Source organism: Prunus mume, linkage group LG2 (assembly GCF_029339155.1).
Source record: "Prunus mume cultivar Tortuosa linkage group LG2, ASM2933915v1, whole genome shotgun sequence".
Taxonomy (NCBI): domain Eukaryota; kingdom Viridiplantae; phylum Streptophyta; class Magnoliopsida; order Rosales; family Rosaceae; genus Prunus; species Prunus mume.
In genome coordinates this window covers 33,228,376-33,250,707 of record NC_142699.1, presented here as the reverse complement: position 1 = coordinate 33,250,707, position 22,332 = coordinate 33,228,376, and the positions used below count along the sequence as shown (strand labels likewise).

Below are 22,332 nucleotides of genomic sequence, written 5' to 3'. Positions count from 1 at the left end.
CTTCACATTTGAACAACCACAATACACCATCAGAATATTACATACCAAAATCACACCACAAACTAATTCTCTCATTTTTCTACTTTTATATATATTATCTACTTTATATTATTATTTTGGCAATGGTTCTGTGACTTGGATACCTATATCCATCTATGAACGTGCTCATAGCGGATCTTGAGTTTGTGTACAATGGGTCATATTTTGAAGTCTTGTAGACCGTCAGTACCTGCACGTAAGGAGGCTACAAAGGCTTTAGGACATCGTCTTTTACGTGCTTCACCTTACCAAACTCACATTTTTACTTATTATTTATTTTGCTTTTACTTACCTATTATTTTGTTTTCTTAAATTTCATTGTATCTTAAAACTTTCCAATTTATTTTTATAATATAAATATTTTTGTATTTGGCTTTACGGAAAAGAAAAACTATATTTTTCACAACAAAATTAGGGCATCACAAGACAAAGATAGTTGGCAACTAATTATAAGAGCTAGAATAGGACAAATGGTTAGGTAAACGCCTACAGCTGGCAGCAAGCTCACATCAGAAAACTAGTAATGTTGCAAGCAAGGTCTTAAATATTGATAGTTTCGGAAATATCGGTGGTTCAAAAATACGGAAATATCGATGGAAATATCGAGAAAATATCGATATCGATAAAAATTGGATAAAAACCACGGAAATTGTGATAAATACATGGAAATTTTTAGTGAAACTTTAGAAGAAGTTTATTTAGTCAATTATCTATTATTTTGACACAAAAAATTGGAAGGAAATGCATTGCATAGTGGGTTTGAGTGATTTAAGTTGATTATATTGCGAGCCGACAAACTCTGTGACTTAGAAAATATGGAGTAATTAATGAAGAGAATTAAACACCCCATAGTAATTTATCGATATCGTAAGTTTTTCAACCAACTTGCTTTCACTAGGCATTACTAAAGCTATCATCTCTGACTTTGTTATAGATTGAGCCATAATAGTTTGTTAATTTTATATGGAGGTTAATTATTTTTAACTTAATATCAAATATTTTTTAATTAAATAAATTGATGAAATTGAGGCATTATACTGAATTTATTAACTACTGCAATTACGGTGACGAAATTGAGAAATTAAATCATTGTGACCAAGTATGATTTTGAGCCAAACTCTAGTAACCAAAAGTGTAATTAATTCATTAAAAAAGAGAAAAGAGAAGAACAAAAACAAAGTCAATGTATTGTGATATAACACTTTGAGATTTGGGTATTTTATGGAAATAAAAGGAAACATGGGGAGAAATTAGAGAAGTTGAAAAGTGGACTTTTATACAAGCCTATATCTGCAAAATCAAAAAGCATGGTCGGTGAGCCTCATCCTTATCTTACCGCAAACTCCAACACTATCTTCCTTATTTTTATGCAAAATAAATTAAAAAATTCATGTTCCCATTTTATTATTACGAAACTTGCTTTTGTCGGCAAACCCAAAACCAAAAATCAAAGTCTCTCTCTTTCTCTCTCTTTATAATTCTCTGCATCTCTCTATCTTCTTCACCTCGATTTTCTCTCTCTGGAAAACCCTAACTTTCTCTCTACACTTCCGAATTCCGATCACTCCCAACATGGCGTCTGGATCATTGGGTCGGGCCAACCCAAGCACACAGGGCTTCGATTTCGCGTCGGACGACATTCTCTGCTCGTACGAGGACTATGGCAACCAGGACTCCTCCAATGGGACCCACAGTGACCCAGTGATGGGAAATAATCCCAGCAAGGTACTTTTACTGCTTTCATCTATGGACGTTGTCGTGAGGCTTTGGTTTTGGAGGTTGCACGCGAGCATGAGTGGGTTTTAGCAAATTAATTTTTGAAAGTTCATATCGCGATATTATCGATAATATCACGATATATTGACTATTTGCACTGCCAATTGAACGAAAATATCGTAGCCGAAATATCAGCGAAATTATCGATAAATTGACGATATATATATGGAAAGGTGCCAAAATATCGTTGCCCCAAAAAAACGATATTTTTGCCGAAATATCGGCTAAAATATCGATTTTCATACTGTGGTTGTAGGCAAATGATGACTAGTCATGCAAAATATAAACATGAAAAAAACAAAACAAAAAAACAAAACTTGACTAGTTATACAAGAGAACACTACAATACATGCAATGCAATCAAAGATGAATTACCTTCAATAGGCTTTGAGTGCATCGGGCTATTATGAAGTTGATCTCAGCCATAGTAGATTATCTTTGCACTAACTTAATCTAGCCTAATTTCTTTGAGTTTGATTAAACACATATGATATTACATGTTTGTCAAAAAAAGCTAAAAACGTTAGCTAAACAAAACTTCACACAACAAATGGTCTGGACTCGTGGTTTTGGGCAATAAATGGGCTGGGCCTATTTCCAACATTTTTTTGGGATGTAAAATGGGGGTTGTTTTGGTGTGTTGAAACCTTGATTTAATTGTTGTCATAAAAAAAACATAGTTATCCAGAAAACTTTTCGGTGTTCATGGAATAGAATCATCCTTAATTCAAAGTACATTCGAATTAGACTATCTCTAGTTAGACAATGTAAAATGTCTGATATCACACTAGCACACGGTGTGTGTTTTGCATCGTCTAACAGCAAATTCCATGCTTGTGAACTTAATAATGCGATAATAATAAAATAATAATAATAATAATTACGTTCTCATAATCGTCATAGACGATGATTTTCTGCTCCATCGACAAAGTAAAAACACAATGTATATATTTAGGGTTTGAGGAATGAGATAAGATGGTGAGTGTTAATGGTATGGAGTGATTTTATTGAGTTAGAAAAGATAATGAAGATGAATGCAAATTTTTAGTAAGTTCAACAACCAAAACAGGTGGTTTTGTTTTATCCATGCAAAGTCAGGTGGTGTGATCGGATGACTGTGTATGTTTCGACTTTCCAACTTCCTTTAGGAAACATGAATAAAATACCGTTAGGATCCGATGGGTAGGTAGAAATTTTAGCAAAAGAAAACAAGTCTAAGGATTTTAGAGGGCACGGGCAAGAAGCATTAGGGGATCGTGAGTTGTCCAACCGTTGACGATAGATTTGACATCTTACGGATGCACATGGAAATTCCCATTATTTTCAATATTATGTGAAGCAGTTATGTCATTTCTTCTTTGGCTTGGGAATATTTTTCTTGTATTGGTAAAGCTTTGAAAACTAATCTTTGACATTAAAGCCACATGGGGTTGTTAATAATACATAATTGATGAGGAAGTCGTGATTAAGGATCTCTCTATCATTCACATCACCATATCGTCTGACTATTTTTCACTCAGTTTCAATTCAAATGTCATGCAACAATAAAAGTGTAGGAGCACCTTAAAAAGTTACTACGTGTCGAAATTCTATATATAGAACACTGCTTGTCTGCTTCCTTTTGTAAAGAGACATTCATTCTTCTAGCAAATTACAATTTGATACATACGTAAAAATAATTTATCAAAAACACAAGACAAGAAAATTTGTACATATATATCAAATTATGATTGGTATGAAAATAGAAGTTTCTACTTACAGGAGAACGAAACAAGTATTTTCCTTGTAAATAACAGTGACTTCTCTAGCTAAGAGACATATTTCTTCTGCAGGGACAAAAATTGGTTCAAGACGTTCTTATTGGATTAGTTGTGGTGGTCGCAGTTCAATGGTCACTATATTCATTATTTTTGGTATATAGGAGCTAGAATTCACACATGCTGGACAATATTAGGTAAGCTTCCTTGATATTATACAACTAAGACCCAAAGAATACAAATGCAAGCTTATAAATAACAAGCATATATAGTGCCCTAAAACAAGGGGCGCTACCTAGAAAGAGGATGGAGGCAACGACGAGATGAGAGGGTAATGGGGCACTATCCCAGAACAACAAATTTAAAGTTAACAAACAATTAGTTTATTTCAAAATAAATAAAAGAGAAAAAGAAGAAAACAGAAAAGAGTTGTTTGGTATCAATCTAAATATTTGATTAGCATTTTGTAATCCAGGACTACTTGAAGTACACCAAAAGTCTCTGCATTTCGTATTCAAATATTGTAAATTTGTATCCGGTACTACTATTATCCAAAAGAAAATTGAAGGGTTTTATGACCCACAAAAGTGTAGGTGAATGAGTCTGGTAAAATATTTAATTTTTATTTTCCCAAAAATGTATTAATGGGATAAAACAAAGTAAGTAGGTGAGATATGGAGTGCAAAATTCTACTCCTTACGGAAAATAACAACCATTGAAATCAGAAATCCCACCTCACAACCATTAGGTTGGTGATCATCTCCCTTGATTTTGAAGGAACTTGAAAAATTGTTTGCACGCATTTGGTAAACGAAAATGATATTCGTGCAAAATGTTGAAATAGAAATTATGTTTATACACACGATATATGGAATTTTTATATATTAATCATTGAACGATAAATTTGATTAAGATATGCTAAACAAAACACTTGTTTTAGTCTTTAGTGGGGAAGGTCCTCCTACTCAGGGGCGGATCCACATAGGGACAAGAGGGGTCAATTGATCCACCATTAAAGGAGAAGATGTTGACCCCTGCAAATTACCCCTAAACTGCTTGATGAAATGCTCCAAAGGGCACAGCACACTAGCACAACATGCATATTACCTTATTTCCATTTTCAACATTTAAGTAAATGTCTTTGTCCTTTTACTTTCATTTATTTTTATTTTACTCCATTTACTTAAATTTACAATGTAAATAAAAGAAATACCCCTCATTTGGATTCAAATAAAAATACTAGAAAATTAAATTCCAACAGAATCAAAATATGAAAAATCGGTTTTAGTGCAAAATACGATTTAGGATAAAAATGATGGCTCATTAAGTCAATATATATACTTCATACTAAAATCCCATAAAATCAAATTTTCTTATTTGATGTGTAAGGAATAAAAGCCGCCAAAAATTATCTTGAGAAAATGATTATTCTAAAAAACATTTTTCATACTTAGCCAATATTTTAACTTAAAACAGTTTTTCATGTATGATATGAATGCATGAAGGAACCATAGGTCAATCTAGATAAAAAGCTTTAGATGTTCAGTCCACAAAGAGTTACAAGAATAACCTAACTCTTACGTATTGAAGAAATATTTGCTTGAATAAGCTCCCCCTAAGACAGTACTCATAATAGTCCAAAGTTTGAGAGCTAGAACCCAAAAGAAATGTAGAGAAAGCCCCGAATCAAAACTACGAAGGACCTAAAAATGACGTAAATGCCTTAAAATGAGCATGATTGCGCTAAGATATGCTAGTTCTTATGTCGAATAAGACAAAATGCCTTGGGAGGCGGTAAGGATTGCACTAATTTTTTGGTTTATTATCACATTCTTAGAGATATCTTTGGTGTATTACAATGTGTGTCTATTTTTTGAAGTTGATGCAGTTCTCGTTGATAATGAACATGAGTATTTTGTATGGTTTTATCTATTAACTACGAATTAGAGTATTATTGTTTCATTTCAAAGGGTCTATTTTGCATAGAATTTTTTTTAACCTTTTACATGTTGACCTCGAAATGAAAATTCATGGATCCGCCACTGCTCCTACTAATAGTTGAAATGGATATGGGAGGTGGACCACAACTTCAACTTTTGTGAAAAGCATCGGTGACTTGTACGTAGAATAACCAAGTGCTTCCTAATTAGGGATATTTGGCTGGTTGCTGATTTATGGGTGATTGGTGGTTTGTTAATTTACAATCATGGAGTTTCTTTTTGCTGGTGTTGGCTTGGTGTTTCTCTTTGGTTGTGGTGGCTAGCTTTCCTATGTTTTATTTTATGTATTTTATGTTTAATATGGGCTTTATGCTAAATGTGGGCGTAGTACCTCTTTGTAGGCTTTATGCCTTTATGTGGGTTAAATGTCTTTATGTTGGCTTTTGCCATTTTAGTTTTTATGTTTGGGAGCATGATCTTCATGCTATACTGTGATGGTTTTAACTAAATTTGTTCCTGTTTGTTTCATGTTGGTTTTTCTAGCGGTGTTTTGTTCGGCTTTGTTTGTACTATTCTCTGCCTTTTTTGGGGATTGCAATGAATTGGAACTTCGACAAAAAAAAAAGAAAAAAAAGAAGAAGATAAAAGCTAAAAGTCTTTAATCAAATTCAAAAGCAAAACTTAGATTATATAATCACCAAAAAGTTAGATTTTCAAGCAAAAGCAAAACATTCTAGAGACGTGGGTAAAGCATAGGCCTCACTTATCTCTATATCCCATGCTTGCATTCTCAGGAAAAGGAAGCATTTAAGTCAACCACCCAAGTCATGCAGTACTGTATATACTTTGCTAGACCAACAACCATATTAATTATTATAGAATAAATAAAAAAATTAAATTGGTCCCTTCTAGGGTTGAGGGAGTCAATTAATTAATCAATAATGATAACCTAATAAAGTTGTGACATCAATTTAGCATAAAGTCGATAATATGAAAACAATTAGTTAGTATGATTGTGTGTGTGAAAGCATTTAGTTCACAATGTGAACTACGCAAATAATTAAAGACTTCCTTTGTTAAATCGATAGAAGAAACCGAAATATACACGCATCAATTTCCTTGCCATGTGACAAGTTAAGCGATTGACACCATTCAATTGAAATCGCTACTTGATTTTTTTCTGTCAATTTGTGACATAAATGATATCAATGATGCATTGGCATTTCGAAATATCCTTGCTATCTATCCAGTCTCATGGTAGGAGCCGGGACGAGTCTAAGTTTTGATGAATTCTGTAAGTGTGAAAAGTTACATAGCTCTGGTTTTCCGTTGAAATGTTGGATTTTACAAATTAAGGCATTGACGAAGACAACACTTTAGGTACTGTTCCACAATGTTAGGACCATGGGGTTTTAAATCCTATATTAATGTTGCAGCTATGGGCAATGAGCCTAGTACCCACCATGATGTTCGCCAATTTTTTACCATAATTTTTGTACTCTAATGTGTATGTGATCTACACCAAAATGTAGAGTGAGCATCACATACGTTCCATATGCAGGGGCGCATCGACCATGTTTGAAAGCTATTTGGTTAACTACATCTCGTTACTAACATATAATAAAACTGTTGAAAACAAAGCATAATAATGAACATTCATAGATTAATAACAGTTTTGACATGCTCAAACAATTTTAGTTAAAATAGTTTTTCGGGTTCTTAATAGGTTTCCTCACACAACGAGTGGTCCAAGAGGATATCACTCACATGTGAAGATATCCAATGAATTCCTAGTAAACGATATCGCTTCGTAAGTGTGTGGTGTTTTCAATTTTTACTCGACACCTCTAAAGGAGTTTACTTACTTGATCCTAACAATAATGTATCACTACCTTGTCTTGTACTTTTTAAATTTTTCTTGGCCTCGCGCACCAAATCCAAAACCCAATATCGATCATGTTTGTGTCACTTTGTAAACAGAAAGTGTATCAGTGACTAAGCGGCACAAAAAGCCATCCCCAAAAATCCATGAGGAAAAGTTAAACAAACTAAAGTCTCACAGTCAATTGCCTTGCTTTTGGGTTCCCCTGAACTGTCTCTACATTACAAAAATACACAGTACCCTACGCTTCCACTTCTAATAGTTCCAAATGCGTAATATTTTGGTCCCTCACTCTTTCTCTCTCTTCAGACTTTGTGACTATCATCTGTGTTTCTTGTCCTTTACCCAGAAAAAAAGTAATCCATTCCATATTAACTAAACTTTCAGGGTTTCTTGAGATAGAAGATGGAATAGAAGAAATGGAAAGAATGCAATCAGAACAAGGACATTAAACTATAAAACCAACAAGAAAAAACCCATTAGGGGGTTCACATTTCCATAATTTTCTCAAGATTTTATCATTATTTTTATCTGAAGGGTATTAAATGGGCATTGGGGTTGATGCAGGGTTGCTTTGAAGTCAACCAGAACCAGAAGAAGAAGAGCCTTGCATTTGATGAAGTAGTGTTCATAATAGAAGTCATGTTCTCCAAATTTTTTAAATAGGCTAATGACAGACCTAAAGTCATTTAATTTTTGCCCAGGGTGGTAGCTTTATTAGATTTATTGGCTTCTGCTTTTCAAATCTCACCTGTGTCACCATTTATTTCCATCTTTTAAACCCGCCTTCTCTCTCTCTCTCTCTCTCTCTCTCTCTCTCTCTCTCTCTCCTCAGAAGAGGACATTTCAATTTGCAAGTTCTCTTACTGTAAAAACAAAATTGAGGGTAAACCATTGAGTCTCTATCAGAAATCCTGCTTATAATCCAGCACAACCACATGAGACCAATCTTAAACAACTGTCTGGGATTCTGCACTTTCACTTGGACTTGGACTTGGGTTTGTTTGCATACCAGATGAGATTCTTCAGATTGGATACCCGAAGCTGAAAGCTGCAATCTTGGTAAGTTTTCTCAATCTTTCCTTGGAAATAAGCAAAGACAAGAAAAATGGTCTGGTCCCTCCTTGAAATCAAAGAAAAAGGCCTTGCCACTACCACTCTGCAAACGTACTTTGTTCCTCAGCCACCCCCACCCTCCAATGTTCAATCAGATAGTTTCAGTTTTGGCAACAAAGTCAGTCCAAGCATACTGCTCATAATCATAATTCTAGCCATTATTTTCTTTGTTTCTGGTTTGCTTCATCTCCTTGTTAGATTCCTTTTGAGACCTTCAAGCAGAGATGCAGATGACTTGGAGAGTGTGACTGTTCTTCAAGGACAATTGCAGCAACTGTTCCACCTCCATGATGCTGGGGTTGACCAGTCTTTCATAGACACTCTCCCTGTCTTCCATTACAAAGCCATCATAGGATTGAAAAATCCATTTGATTGTGCTGTGTGTTTGTGTGAGTTTGAGACTGAAGATAAGCTCAGATTGTTGCCCAAGTGCAGCCATGCCTTTCACATGGAGTGCATAGACACATGGCTCTTGTCTCACTCAACTTGCCCTTTGTGTAGAGATACTTTGCTCCCTGATTTCTCTCCAAACAGTAGCTGTTCCCCCATTGTTCTTGTTCTTGAATCTGGGAGTGACAGCTCAAGAGAGATGGTCTCCGATAGAGAGGCTGCTATTGGCAGAACCAACTCAGTTTTGGGACCAAATTCCCACCTGGGTTTTCATGGAGACGTCGAATTGGGCTTGTCCCACCGCAAATCGTGCGAAATTGTGACGAAAGAAGAGGCTAATCCAACGGTAATGGTGGATTCAGGGGAAAAGGTAGTGCCTGTGAAGCTTGGAAAGTTCAGAAATGTGGATGGTGGTGGTGAAGGGACTAGTGACAGCAATGTGGATGCAAGAAGGTGCTTTTCTATGGGGTCATTTGCATATGTAATGGATGACAATTCTTCGTTGCAAGTACCCATTAGAGCCTCAATGAAAAAGCAACCAAGCAAGAAGCCTACTCTGCCATTAACACCAGGTCACAGGCAAGCAATGTCTGAATGTGATTGTGAGTCCAGAAGAGAATTCAAGTTCAGTGGGGTTGAAGCAATTGGAGGCCTTGATACTCAAGGGACTGCTAGTGCTAGTATTACTAATGGCAATAATACCATTGGGAGGAGCAAGAGGGAGAGCTTCTCTATATCGAAGATTTGGCTCCGCGGGAAGAAAGAGAAGCCGAATAGGGCAGGAGATTCGTCGAGACTGGCCTCTTCCTTCCGGTTTCCTGTGCACCGGAGTGGCGTGGCTGCCGGAGAGGAAGTGAAGGCCAAGAATGTTGAGAGTGGGAGTAGGAGGACTATTTCAGAGATTGACATTGGCAGGTGGGAAAATGGAGGGAGTGAATTGGGTTGTGATGAGGAGAATGTTAGTGTTAGCTGTAACAGTTTGGATTCTCAAGCAAATCCACCATCTTTTGCAAGGAGGACACTGCTTTGGCTCATGGGTAGACAGCAGAACAAAGTTGTTCATTCATCATTTGATCCTAGTGTTTAGTTTTCTGTTAATTTCTTTAATTTTTATTCTTATCTAGATAGAAAATTATTATCTATGATTCCTCATCCTCCTGGAAGGTAAATTTGGATGTTTTGTAACTGGAAAATTGAAGAAGCAATAGTTGGATAGGGATCTCAGATCAGTTTCTGCATTTCTCTTGTGGAGAGATGCAAAATGCTTTCTTTCCAGATTATAGCATGTGTTGAAGAAAATAGGGCATATTCAAAGGTCAAAATTGGACTGCTCTCTCTGTAAGTCCAACAATGTAGCCCCTTAGTAGAAAAACAAAACAAAAATAATATATTATATGGGGTGGGTCAACACAGTTGGATTTATGCCTTGTTAAATTGTCATTGTTTGATGTCAGACTTTGATTAGGCATTTATAGTGGCAAATTGTTAGATCCGTGTCATTAAATGAGATTATTTTTTATACCAGCAATCTAATTTACGAACTCGGATGCAAGGAATCGGGCTGACTGTCCTAATCAATTGACGAAAGTTACATGTGCTTCATTAAATAAGATTATCATGACTCACATATCATTGAATGAGATTATTATGACCCACAGTAAAATGTAAAAAGGGTGGAGAGTCAATTTTGAAATTGAAATGAGAAATTACTGTATCTGTGCCCTCTCATTATGTTACAAATTTCATTTGATTTTGAGCAGAAACTCCCAAGCAAAGCAGGTCAATGTGTTACAGGCTGTTGCATTAAAGAGACTCAATTTTGATACGTAAAGGATTGGGGATTGGCATTAATGGGTGATGTAAATAAATTCACGGGAGCGGTTGGAGGCCATTGTCTAGTAACATATATGGCACATAACCCACTAACAATCACCATCGTCTGCTTACGTTCACGCAGTTGAGTGTGGAGCCTCATCAGCCCAATACCTAACCCAATAAAGACATCATGAAATTAGGAGAGTTGCAGCGGCTCTTGATGAGGTCGAGTGGAATTGAGGGCAAAGAAGAAGGGGCGAAGTTAGAATTATAAAGTTAGGAAGAATCAAGTAGAAAATACAAGTATATAAAACACCTAAGTAAGATTATGGTTAGAACAAACAAGTTAAAACCTTCATAATCACTGGTGGACCCATAAATTTTTTAGCAGAGGTGCAATTTTGAAAGACTAAAAACTCTTTGTGGATTGAACATCTAATTTTTTTTTTTTTTAATACTTAGATTGACCTTAGATCCCTTCATGCATTCATATCATACATGAAAAATTGTTTTATGTAAAAATATTGTCTAAGTATGAAAAATGTTCTTCGAAATAATCATTTTCTCGAGATAATTTTTGGCGGCTTTTATTCCTTACACATCAAATAAGAAAACTTGATTTTATGAGATTTTATTATGAAGTATATATTGACTTAATGTGCCATCATTTTTAGCCTAAATCGTATTTTGCACTAAAACCGATTTTTCATATTTTGATTTGGTGGGAATTCTTATTTACTTTGTAAACTTAAGTAAATGGAGTAATATAAAAATAAATGAAAGTAAAAGGATAAAGACATTTACTCAAATGCTCAAAATGGAAATAAGGTAATTTGTGCATTGTGCACCACCACCAGCTGAGTAAATGAGCAATTTGAAGCACCTACAATGGTTTTTTCGGTGAGGAGAAGTGCAGCTGCACCTCCTTACTCCTTAATAGGTCCGCCACTACCTTCATTGCTATCATATTAGCAAGATTATGTACATACAGCTTAAAAAACTATTCAACTTACTCGGCTTGAGACGGGTCCGTTTGTGGTGGTTCTCACTTCTGTTGGAAAAAACAACAATCAATGACTAATATAAATAAAATATATCTAAATAGGACAATATGTATACCAAGGAAATTGATTTAAACGATAATCAAATTGACAACAAATTGTAAATTAAAATACAGTAAACAAAAATAAAAGAGACTGACTTGTATTCGAGATAGAAGCTTGTAGATTTGATGCAATGTTCTAAAGACAGTAATTTCAACCATTCTCAGTGTTTGAAGTTCTACACGTGATTGCCTCCCAAGATTCAACTATCTATATTCTAATGATTGCCTCCCAAGATTCAACTATCTATATTCTAAGTTCTAATTATGGTAAACTTTGTATATTTCTCTCTCTGGAAGTGTATAAATGAATGTGCGTTCAAATGCTTATGTGCATGTAGGTTAGGGTTGTTCTAACTTAAATAGGCCTGATACCTTTTCAAAATGTTTACAATTGTTAAAACAGCTGTTAATCTAGGTTTAATTAATTCAAAATTAAAAAAATTAATTTAAATCCAAACAAGCCCAATCCATAAGTGAGGCCCAAGTGTCACTCCATTAGGCCCACCTTCCATTTATGTCTTTCTCCATTCCATCGATGTGGGACAAGTGGTCTCGGATTTTATTCAAACTTCCAACAACTTCCACCGTATTATATAAATTTCACATTTTGCGTACTTCACCTCTAGGGTAATGATAATGAGATCTCTATACGAGGCTCAACCACCATGCAACACTTCATTTTAGGGAAAAATATCTCACAATGAACCGTTGTCCACATGGCGAGCGTGAGACAAGATTGGCGAGCTGCGTCAAGCAATCATATTTGCGGGAACTACTTGATAATGGTGCTCAATTTGGACGATTCACATTTGTTCAGAAAACAATATATGAAGAGAAAAGCCAAATTGAAAGCTCTCTAAGTGGCTATAACGACTATAAAATTAATACAAATTTATAAATAAACCCAATCAATGTATTTATAAAAAAACCCAAGCACTATTTAAACATAGCTAACCCCAAAGTAACTTTTTGGGTGTGTTTATAAATGGGTTTTGAGTGTGTGTAATGATGGGTTTTGAGTGTGTTTATAAAGTGTTTTGGGTGTTGGGTTTTTTTATAATTTCAACTATAAAATTAACTGCCCAAATTCAACCTAAGTTTAACCAATGTCATGACTTAATCTAATTGTATTCTTTGTTTCTTCAAATTTATCTTATATGTGTTCATTCTCCACAAAATCTTTGCATTTTTGCCTGTATATAAATGTAACAACATCAAATATTTTACAACAATTGTTTGTACTCATAAATTTTACAACATCAACAATGCTCACTCTTCTTTACATTTCTCCAATTTGTCAATCACATGTTCATAAAATAACATAAAAAATAACTCTAAAAAGTTAACAAAATAAAAGAACAAACACATAATCAAACTACAACATTAAAAAAATAAAAATTTATAGCACCCCAAATGTAAAGACCCCATAGTGTAGCACCCTTCACTGGAGCAATTGTTTTAGAGCTCCAAAGATTCTTATTGATCTCTAATTGGGTCTTCAAAAGGAGTGTGTTGAGAGATTCAATCCAACCGTCCAATATTAACTTTGTAATTGATAGAATAGCTACTAAGGACCCCCTCATTTCCTCTCACAGTAACCCCCTCATTACAGTCTCTCTGCCATTATGAATGCTCTAATCAAATTGCAGGTGAGGCCGAGAAACAAGCCTTGCCCGGAGAGAAAGCTAGTGAGGCAATGGCCCTGCGTGTCTTATTTAAGTCAATAATAGGACTTGCAAATTAAGTCGATTATAAGAGACACACAAACATCTTAGATTCATGCTGGCGGGTTTTTCCTTTGTTTGTTTCTTTTGTAGATTTGAGATTTGATTCATGCTGGGAACTACTTCATATTTGTTATTCGCCTCTATCTGTGATTTGGTGGCAAACAGGTGACCAAGCGTGTTGTGCGATTCTCTTCAGTCTTTTGTTCTACTTTTGCTTTCAACTAATTTTGTGGTGTTGATCAACATTCTCTTCTAGTTTTTACTTGTAAGAGCCTCTAGTGCTTGATATGCATTTTCTCCTTCTACCACTGGCGGCTTTTTCTCGGCACCTTCCCTTCACCACCATCTTCAGCGCCTCGACCACATGAGGGTCTCCTCTCCTTGGTGACTCTTATGCAGTTGTGGTTGCCTTTAAAGTGCTTATGTCACTTATTGCTTGGATTATGGTATCGCTCTTCGTAGCTTCGGTGGCTTGTCCACCACCATTTTCTGTCTCGAGCATTGGTTACTGGTTCCTCTCCGGTGGGTGTGGGCTTGTGTTGATTATGCTGCTGTTTGGTTATGGGTGGTGTGACATTTCCCTGTTTTGTATTCACTGCATTTTGTGTGCACTTTGCTTTTATGGGCTTTATGTCCTCTTCAAGTTTTATGATGTAGTAGGTTTTATGCCTTCTTATGTTGCAGTTCATTGAATTCCTTTGTTTAGCTCACTTTGTTGTAACCGGCTTTTGCCTTCTATCTAATAAAATTTGATTCTAACCCACAAAAAAAAAAAAAAAAAAACTAGCCCAAGTCAAAATGGCCCAACATTTTGAGTTTTCCCCATTACCCAAATACTTAATGTCCTTTAATTAAAGAAATATTTGCACAAATATCATATGAATTACAGGGGTGTGTGCAATTACCACCCAAAATATTTGTTTTGGTGATGTGCCACCAAGACTCATCACCATGGAGCAATGTACCACCTGTCTTACAAGTCACATTCCATCCACTTCTCCGTTAGTCACATGTGGTCCTTTCTTCAGGGAAATTTCGTCTAGTTATTTCCTAACCCTCTCTACTTCACATGTTTTCATCCCTATCTCTTTTCCTCTCACTGCTTCAGGACTCTCCTTAACACTCACCTTTGTCTCATTATCTTTATGAACTATTAACATCAACAACATAGGGTTTCCCAAGCAAAATCCAAGACAAGTTCGAACACATGAACTACCATTATAGGGGGAAAAATGAAGTGAGAAATGACCCCAAATTTACAATGGTTTTTCTAGTTATGCCATGGATTTCTTTTTTCCCATTTTTTGGATGATATGTATGAGAAGGGTGTTGTAGGGGAACACCTCACCTTTTGGGGTTATGTACTAGTTTTGGGTCTCCGAATTTGAGGGGAGAGGATCTGGTGTCCCCAATTTCATCCCAAGTATCGTGAGATAATGAGTTATTTTCTATGAAAAACAAAAAATGAAGTAAGGCTAGAGATAAAAGCATAATTGCCCTTGCATCGTGACAGTAGGTCTAGCCAAGAACTCCAGCAAGCTTGACTATCCTTAACACTCACCTTGGATGAGTCATTCTATAATGAGAGCATTATCTAAGGCCCTTGAATGAGGCCTTATCTATTAATTGGTTGAATTAAATTAACCAATTTGATTCAATAGTTAAGACATAGGGTCTCATCTAAAGACCTTAGATAAGGCCCTCCCTATAGAATTGGCTACTACATTGGATGCAACAAGTCGCAAAAGTGCTCTACGCCACACGTATGAGGGGTGATATTGTGATGGATTTTATGTATTATTTAAGAATAAGCAATAATATTTTTTGATAAATTAGTTGCCTTAATAAATACCATACTTGTGTGGCCTAGAGCACTTGTGTTATGAGATGCGGTATTGCATTTTAAGTAACATGTGTTATGTCATTATGATGGCATCCATTCATGTGCAATCTATCTCATTGATTTGGTTTATGTTGAGAGTTTTGTCTCACATTGAAAAGTTAAGAAATTTGATAAAAATTGAGTTATTCTCCTTGTCAATTGATTTTGAGGTGTAACTTCAATTTCTTTCATAGTATCAGGGCAAAACGGCCGCACATCTGCTTTCACCTTATCTCTCCATAAATCGAGTGTATATATATATATATATATATATATATATATGGTTATTTGGCGTTGCGAACTTGCGAGACTTTTCCTCCTCTTATATGTTCTTCGAACACACCAAATTAAACCCCATTCAATTGGAAAAACGATAAGAAAGTGCAAGATGTACATTTTGTATAAACAGCAAGGGCCCTCTTTATTTAATTATCACGTGCAAAACATAAACGTTTCACACAAAGTGCTGCTTTCTTATTCATTGACTTGACTTCAACGAAACATAAAAGTTTCACACAAATTGTGGCATAAAATTTGCGTCGCATAATAATTTGCTCCTCCAGTGGCTTAGAGAACTAGCTAGCTTAGCTTCAAACCCTGCATACAAGAGAGATCTTTTAAATAAATAAAAATTCAGAAGAAAAAGAAAGAGAAATAAATAAAACTTGATGCTAATTTGCATGAATGAAACAGATGCCTTGTTGCTGAATAAAATATAGATAGGGAAACTAATGTGGCGGGTGCTTACTGATTATACTCAATCGTGATCTTGCCGGCGTCGGGGTTAGCAATGGTGGCAAAGGCTTCCTGAGAGAGATCGAGGGTTGCTTGGCATCCAGGAGAAGGACAGAGATCCACAATTTTAACCACAACGCTGGTACCCTTGCAAGGTTGTGGCACACCTTGGTTAGTAGCGCCGGTGCATGTTACTCTGTAGCTTCTTCCACAAGCAGCTTTATTGTTAAAAATGGGAGCGCTTGCTGCAGCAATCAGCACACCATCGTTTTGATATCCGTTGCATGAGGAGGCTGCAAGTCCACCGAAAATGCACTGAGGTAAGCCAAAGAGGTCATAGTTCCTCCATCGACCCATTTTTTTCCTTAAATTTTGCACAATTTCACTCAAATTTCCAGCAAGGAAAATAGGAGAAATCTCATTTTGAATTAGAAACTTAACTCTTTATTTTAATAATTCTCCACTAAAGATTCATCTTTACAATGAATTAGCCAAATTGAAAATCATATAAAAAGCTTTGATTAAATGGTGATACTTGCAGCTAAATCGAAAACCCTTTATTTATTCAGAGTGAAGTCACACCCTAAAACAATATATCTTTCCACGAAAACTTAAAAATAGATCATCAAACTTTACTTAAATGCAGAGTGAGTCCCACGTCACACCCTAAAATCGTGTTATATTTGAGGAATTTATCAACTAAAGGAAACTAGTACACATCCGTGCACACATTATCAGTTTAAGCAAATACCTAAACCGAAATTAATATAAGGAATGTAGAGTGAGAGCATATTGCTAAGTAAAGCCACTGGCAAAACAAGCTAATGAGCACCAGTTTTCCTTTTGGAAACTAATTTAGCTTGTGACATTCAAAAACTACCAAGACAAACTTGTATACTTACGAACGTAAGGAGGCGTGTAAAAAGTGGCTGTTCCCTGCTCTGCATATGCCTCCGAGGAAAGCCATACAACCATGGCCGCCACCAAAATGAGAACTCGCATTTCAAATGCCATTAAATCTTTCCCTAACAAATAACTTGTAATAATTATTTATAATGCAGTATTTTGTGAAGTAAAGTGGAAGGCTCCCCTCCTTTTTATAGAGCAAACGTAGGTATAGCTACGTACTGTACCTTATATCCATCGTCATGTTGCGTGGCACATTATTTTTTGTCCTGCCTGCGTCAATGCCAGTCTTTGCTGTCATCTTTGAAAATATTAGAGCTACCACTGGAGACCAATAATATTTTGTTGTACAAGGAATATGCCGGTTCTTGATTCCTTTTATTTTGTCTTCTGCATAGGAAAAGTAGAAAATTATTTTCATATACAACTGCGATTGCCCCGAATTATCGCCCATGCTATTTTTGGTCAAGCCAAAGAGGCAGAAGATTGCGGAGACAAAATTATTCTTTATCAATCCCATATTTTCTACACGCTTATTTCTTGTAAGTCAGCTTTGCCTGTTTGGATGTTGATCTCAAATCAAGACTAAGACCTAGTGTTTGGAAAATTCAAGGGAATGATAAAGTTTTGTGGACCATCTAGCTAACTTGTGGATGAGGAGTCTTTATGGAAAGAAACTCTCATGCAACGGGATATCACTTTTTGTTATCTTCTCAATAACATAATGACACGTGATATAACTTTTACATGTGTAGTTATTGGCGGGATAACAAAACAGTGCTATTCTGATTACAAGTAAGTTTTTTTCGTCTTGATATGGCCTCCGTTGGTAGCTTCCAGGTAGATGTATCTATATTTTTTTTTTTCAGATGTATCTATAGATGTATCTATATTTTTTTTTTCCAGATGTATCTATAGATGTATCTATAGACTATGGGGTTTTTTCAATATCTATGCAATTTTCATTTTTTATAAATTCCCGGATCCTACACGCTCTTATTTCTTGGCCTGTTTGGAATTGAAGATTCCAAGTCAAGACTAGACCTACTATTTGGAAAATTCAAGAGTTTGGTGCATGGATGGATGGATTGACGAACCACTTGACAAAAGTTTCTAACATTTAAATTCCAAGCCAAATTTTGTTCAAAAAAGAAGGTCTATTGTTACAGTTTCGGTGAAGTTCAAGTTTATCATTGTAGTTTGGAACTTTTTGCAATTCTAGGCTTGTAAGTTACTATCGAAGGATCAAAATTTGTTTCAATTGATGAACCATGAGATGTTTTAAACTGAAAAATAGTAACTTAAGGACCCTCTTTATTTAATCATATAATCATATAGTTATAACATCAGCTCATCACATGTGAAACATAATTACAGTTTCATACAGTGTGTGCTGCTTTAATTATTCCATTACAAGTGGCCTCTTCCTTCTTCATAGTCCTAATGACTTTATTCTTAGAGAGCTTCAAACCCTGCACGCCATAAAAAATAAGGAAAATTAAATTTGAACTCATAGTTTCATATACATGACAAACTTTACTAAGGAAAAAAAAAATTCATTAGAGAGTGTTAATATGTGCTTACTGAGTATAACTAATCTTGATTTTGCCGGCGTCGGGGTTAGCAATGGCGGCGAAGGCCTCTTGAGAGAGATCAATGGTTCCTCTGCATCCGGGAGGACAATAGTCGACAATTTTAACGACAACGCTGGTTCCTTTGCAAGGCTGTGGGACACCTTGGTTAGTGGCTCCGGTGCATGTCACTCTGTAGCTTCTTCCACAAGCTGCTCTGTTGCCCCAAATGGCATCGCTTGCTGCGGCTATCATCACTCCATTGTTTTGGTATCCGTAGCATGAGGAGGCTACACGTCAACGAGAAAATTATTAATGGATGTATAGTTAGGGCTTCTCTTTTGATATATAGGATCAACTTGGATTCTGTTTGACGTCATGAAATGTTTATAAATTATAGGTTGATTTATGAACCTGCGACTTAGTTAAATTTATTAGTTTAAAATTAATCTAACGATATTTTGTTTTACTTATATTATATTTTTTTTAGAAATAAAAGGATACATTAAATTATATAAATCACTATAGTTCATAGCTTTTTTTACTAATTTCCAATAAGCTTTAATATAAAACAAATACATATTAAAAGCGACCGAAAAACATACATATTATCAAAATTGAAATATGTCAACATAATTCAATGTCTATGTATTTTAATGTGTATTTTTATTGTTGCCCTGCAACTAAATACATAAAGAATTGAATTTTTTAAAACTTTAATAAGTTAAAACAAATCAAATATGTTGGTTTGATTTTTTCCCCCAAAAACCCAGTCTGGGTTATGGCTCATTGCAGCCCATAGTGTAGTTCCGCCATCTTATTACACCTCCATGCACCTTCTACAGGTAGAGGATGATTTTATTCTTCAGTTGGTCTATATAATTTTTTTTTTATATTGTCTATTTTTACTTTAATTTATTAGCTGGGTATGTGCGCATACATGCAAAGTTACAAATGTCGTACATAAGGTGGTATATAAATGTGGTATGCCTAACATTTTCCTATATACATGTATACAAAGACATGTGGTATGCCTAGCATTTTCCTATATACATATAGACAAACATATTATATTTAAGAGGGTAAAATGGTAAAATTCCAACCCTTTTAAACATTTTACTAAACCCTCATCAATTTAATTATACTATAAAACTCATATGAAACTGACACAGGTTGACATTGTTTCGAATAAACACGCTAATTGAATCATTCCGAAAGATGTAGGACACTCGATTAAACAAATTTCTCCTACTCTTTGAAACCTAATTAAGAAATTAATGTAATACTCAGATTAATGAAGCTTTGCACATCAGCTTAAAGAAAAGATAGTAGCCATGAGGGCCATCTTCGTTACGTTCCTCTAGCATAAGAATACCAGCAGGAGTATTGAGCTGATGTTAAGAATACCAGCAGGAGTATTGAGAACATATTAGGTTAAAGAATGACTCATGAGCCACCATGTCGCCTCACCAGGGCAAAACTGGTTGTGTAAAAACACCACTTTTCCTGTGAGCAACTAATTCAGCTTGTGATAATATATTTGAAACGGCGAAATTATATACTTACGAACATAAGGAGGTGTATAAAAAGTGGCTGTTCCCTCGGCTGCATATGCGGCGGAGGGGAGGCATATAGCCATGGCAAGCACAAGGAGAACTCGCATTTCCAATCCCATTGTTTCCAGACCAAATAACAAGTATGTGTTAGCTAGTCTGCAATATTTTGTGGAGCAAAACTAAAGGCTTCGTCTGTGATGAGCAAAAACAAAAATTCTTCTCTCCATTTTATAGAAGAAAAGTAGAAAAAGCTGATCGTCATGTTTCATGCGTCACGGTACTTTCTATCTAACGCAAGGGATCCAATGCCGTCACTTCTACGTCAATAATATAGTGGTCGCAGAAGAATATGCCAATTGATTCTTTTTTTAATAAATTGAGGTTAGAAAAAAAAAAATTCTCAGTTTAATACAGTTGTCATCAACTGCGATTGCACAAAAGTCTCGTATTAATAAGGAGGGTTGGCCAGTGGCTAATAATACTTCTTGAGTTATAAAAAAAAAAAAAAAGATTTTCTCCTGTGTAGGGCTTCGGACTTTATTACCATGCATACACCATGTATTTTATATTATCCCTTCCTACTTTCCTCTATGTCTGCAATGGCGTCCGGACATCACAAAAATAGTAAAATGATTATTTTCTGAGTAATTCCATGTGCGTATGTATCACATTAAATAATTGTATGTTGTTTGTAATTTGTAAAAGAATTTATTACTCATATTACTAACCACATCACATTAGATGCAGCTAACACATTAGGAGAAACCATAGTTTGATCTTGATTTCAACGATTTTAATTATGTGTTGTCATATTTAACTAGTTGCGATCTAATAAAGTCGAAATTGAGGATTTGTTCATATTTTATAAATGGAGTAGTTCTTTTTCTTTATTTTATAAACAACGATTCGTTCTTGTTCTTTATTTTATAAATGGAGTACTACTTGTCACTACAAGAAAAATATACAATATGAATAAAACAAGGTGTGTTTAATGACTTTACGTGTCCTTCAAATTCTTCCCTTCATCATCTTTTTATTATCTTTGATGCCCAATGTTACGAAACTCGTCATATCATCAGGTGAAAACAAAAGGGTCACATTGATATCATGCACGCTTAATTGGGTTTTTATTTTGCACAAGGTGCTAAACACTAGTACTAGGGGTGGCCCCGAGGGTGTGCAAGTGGTGCCACCGCACAGGGCCCCTGATTTTTGAGGGGCTCCGATTTTTTGTATGTGTATAATATATGTTTAACAAATGTTATATATATATACCGAGTGAGCAAATTGTTGACACAAAGACATTCCTAGTTGTGTTGGTTTGTAGGGCCTCAACTTTTATTCAAGGCACAACTTCAAAACCAGCTTGTGTTAAAGGCTTGTCCGATGTCAACACCAACACTCAATATCCCAGCTACTTTAACAACCACAAACTGAAATAATAAATACCCTAAACCCTATGCTCAGATATTCAATTTTGCAAAAAATAATGCATCCAACTAACTCAACCAAAATAATTGAATCGAATTAATGATGTTCTTGGAATATTGATACAAAATAAATTAGGTGTTAAAAAATATGTAATATATGAATATGATCTATGATGACAAAGACTCATCATCACAATCATGGTGATTATTTAAAAGGTGTAACATCCCTGACCCAATTTAATCCAATTTAATTCTTTTGTGAAATTTTAATTTTGTCCTTGGGAGTAGGGGTACTTTGGTCACTTTACGAGAAAAAAAAACATTTATTGTATGGCATTACGTAATGGTGTAAGTTTGTGTTAGCTTATGTGAGGCCCCAATTTAAGGTTTGCACAGGACCTTCAAAATCTCAAGACTGGCCACATAACGATAAGAAATAAGATCGTATGAGCCGGCAGAAGAGCACAGATGAACACAAGAAGCCACAGCAGCAAAACAAAGCCAGCGCAGAGCCATCTCAGCTTAGCATGATAGCCAAATCTTACATTTTGAAGTTAGGCTAACTTCAATTAACTGAAACACATGGATCCTTTTCAACTAATAGGAACTGAGTTTCAGTGGACGTAGAGCTTTGGATTCTATTCAGGGAGGTCTTATAAGGATTGGATTCAATTAAGTTTACTTCTACGGAAACCAACTTTGTTT

General features: G+C 35.4%; 3 protein-coding genes across 3 annotated transcripts; 1 reads left to right on the top strand and 2 right to left on the bottom strand.

Annotated features, from left to right (window-relative positions):
* The first annotated feature begins 7,829 nt into the window (after positions 1 to 7,829).
* On the top strand, positions 7,830 to 10,424 carry LOC103323345 (RING/U-box superfamily protein). Its single transcript, XM_008225333.2, has one exon. It carries the CDS (start codon positions 8,503 to 8,505, stop codon positions 9,985 to 9,987), a length of 1,485 nt encoding a protein of 494 aa, XP_008223555.2. The 5' UTR covers positions 7,830 to 8,502; the 3' UTR covers positions 9,988 to 10,424.
* Positions 10,425 to 15,824: 5,400 nt separating this feature from the next.
* Positions 15,825 to 17,243, bottom strand: LOC103323344 (EG45-like domain containing protein). The gene is made up of 3 exons (XM_008225331.3): positions 17,067 to 17,243; positions 16,178 to 16,457; positions 15,825 to 16,026 (listed from the first exon to the last, which is right to left on the bottom strand). Exons 1-3 carry the CDS (start codon positions 17,176 to 17,178, stop codon positions 16,020 to 16,022), a joined length of 399 nt encoding a protein of 132 aa, XP_008223553.2. The 5' UTR covers positions 17,179 to 17,243; the 3' UTR covers positions 15,825 to 16,019.
* A 1,106-nt stretch (positions 17,244 to 18,349) lies between these two features.
* LOC103323343 (EG45-like domain containing protein) lies at positions 18,350 to 20,424 on the bottom strand. The gene is made up of 3 exons (XM_008225330.2): positions 20,208 to 20,424; positions 18,655 to 18,931; positions 18,350 to 18,542 (listed from the first exon to the last, which is right to left on the bottom strand). The coding sequence occupies exons 1-3, from the start codon at positions 20,314 to 20,316 to the stop codon at positions 18,536 to 18,538; spliced, it is 393 nt and encodes a 130-aa protein (XP_008223552.2). The 5' UTR covers positions 20,317 to 20,424; the 3' UTR covers positions 18,350 to 18,535.
* Between the last annotated feature and the right edge of the window lie 1,908 nt (positions 20,425 to 22,332).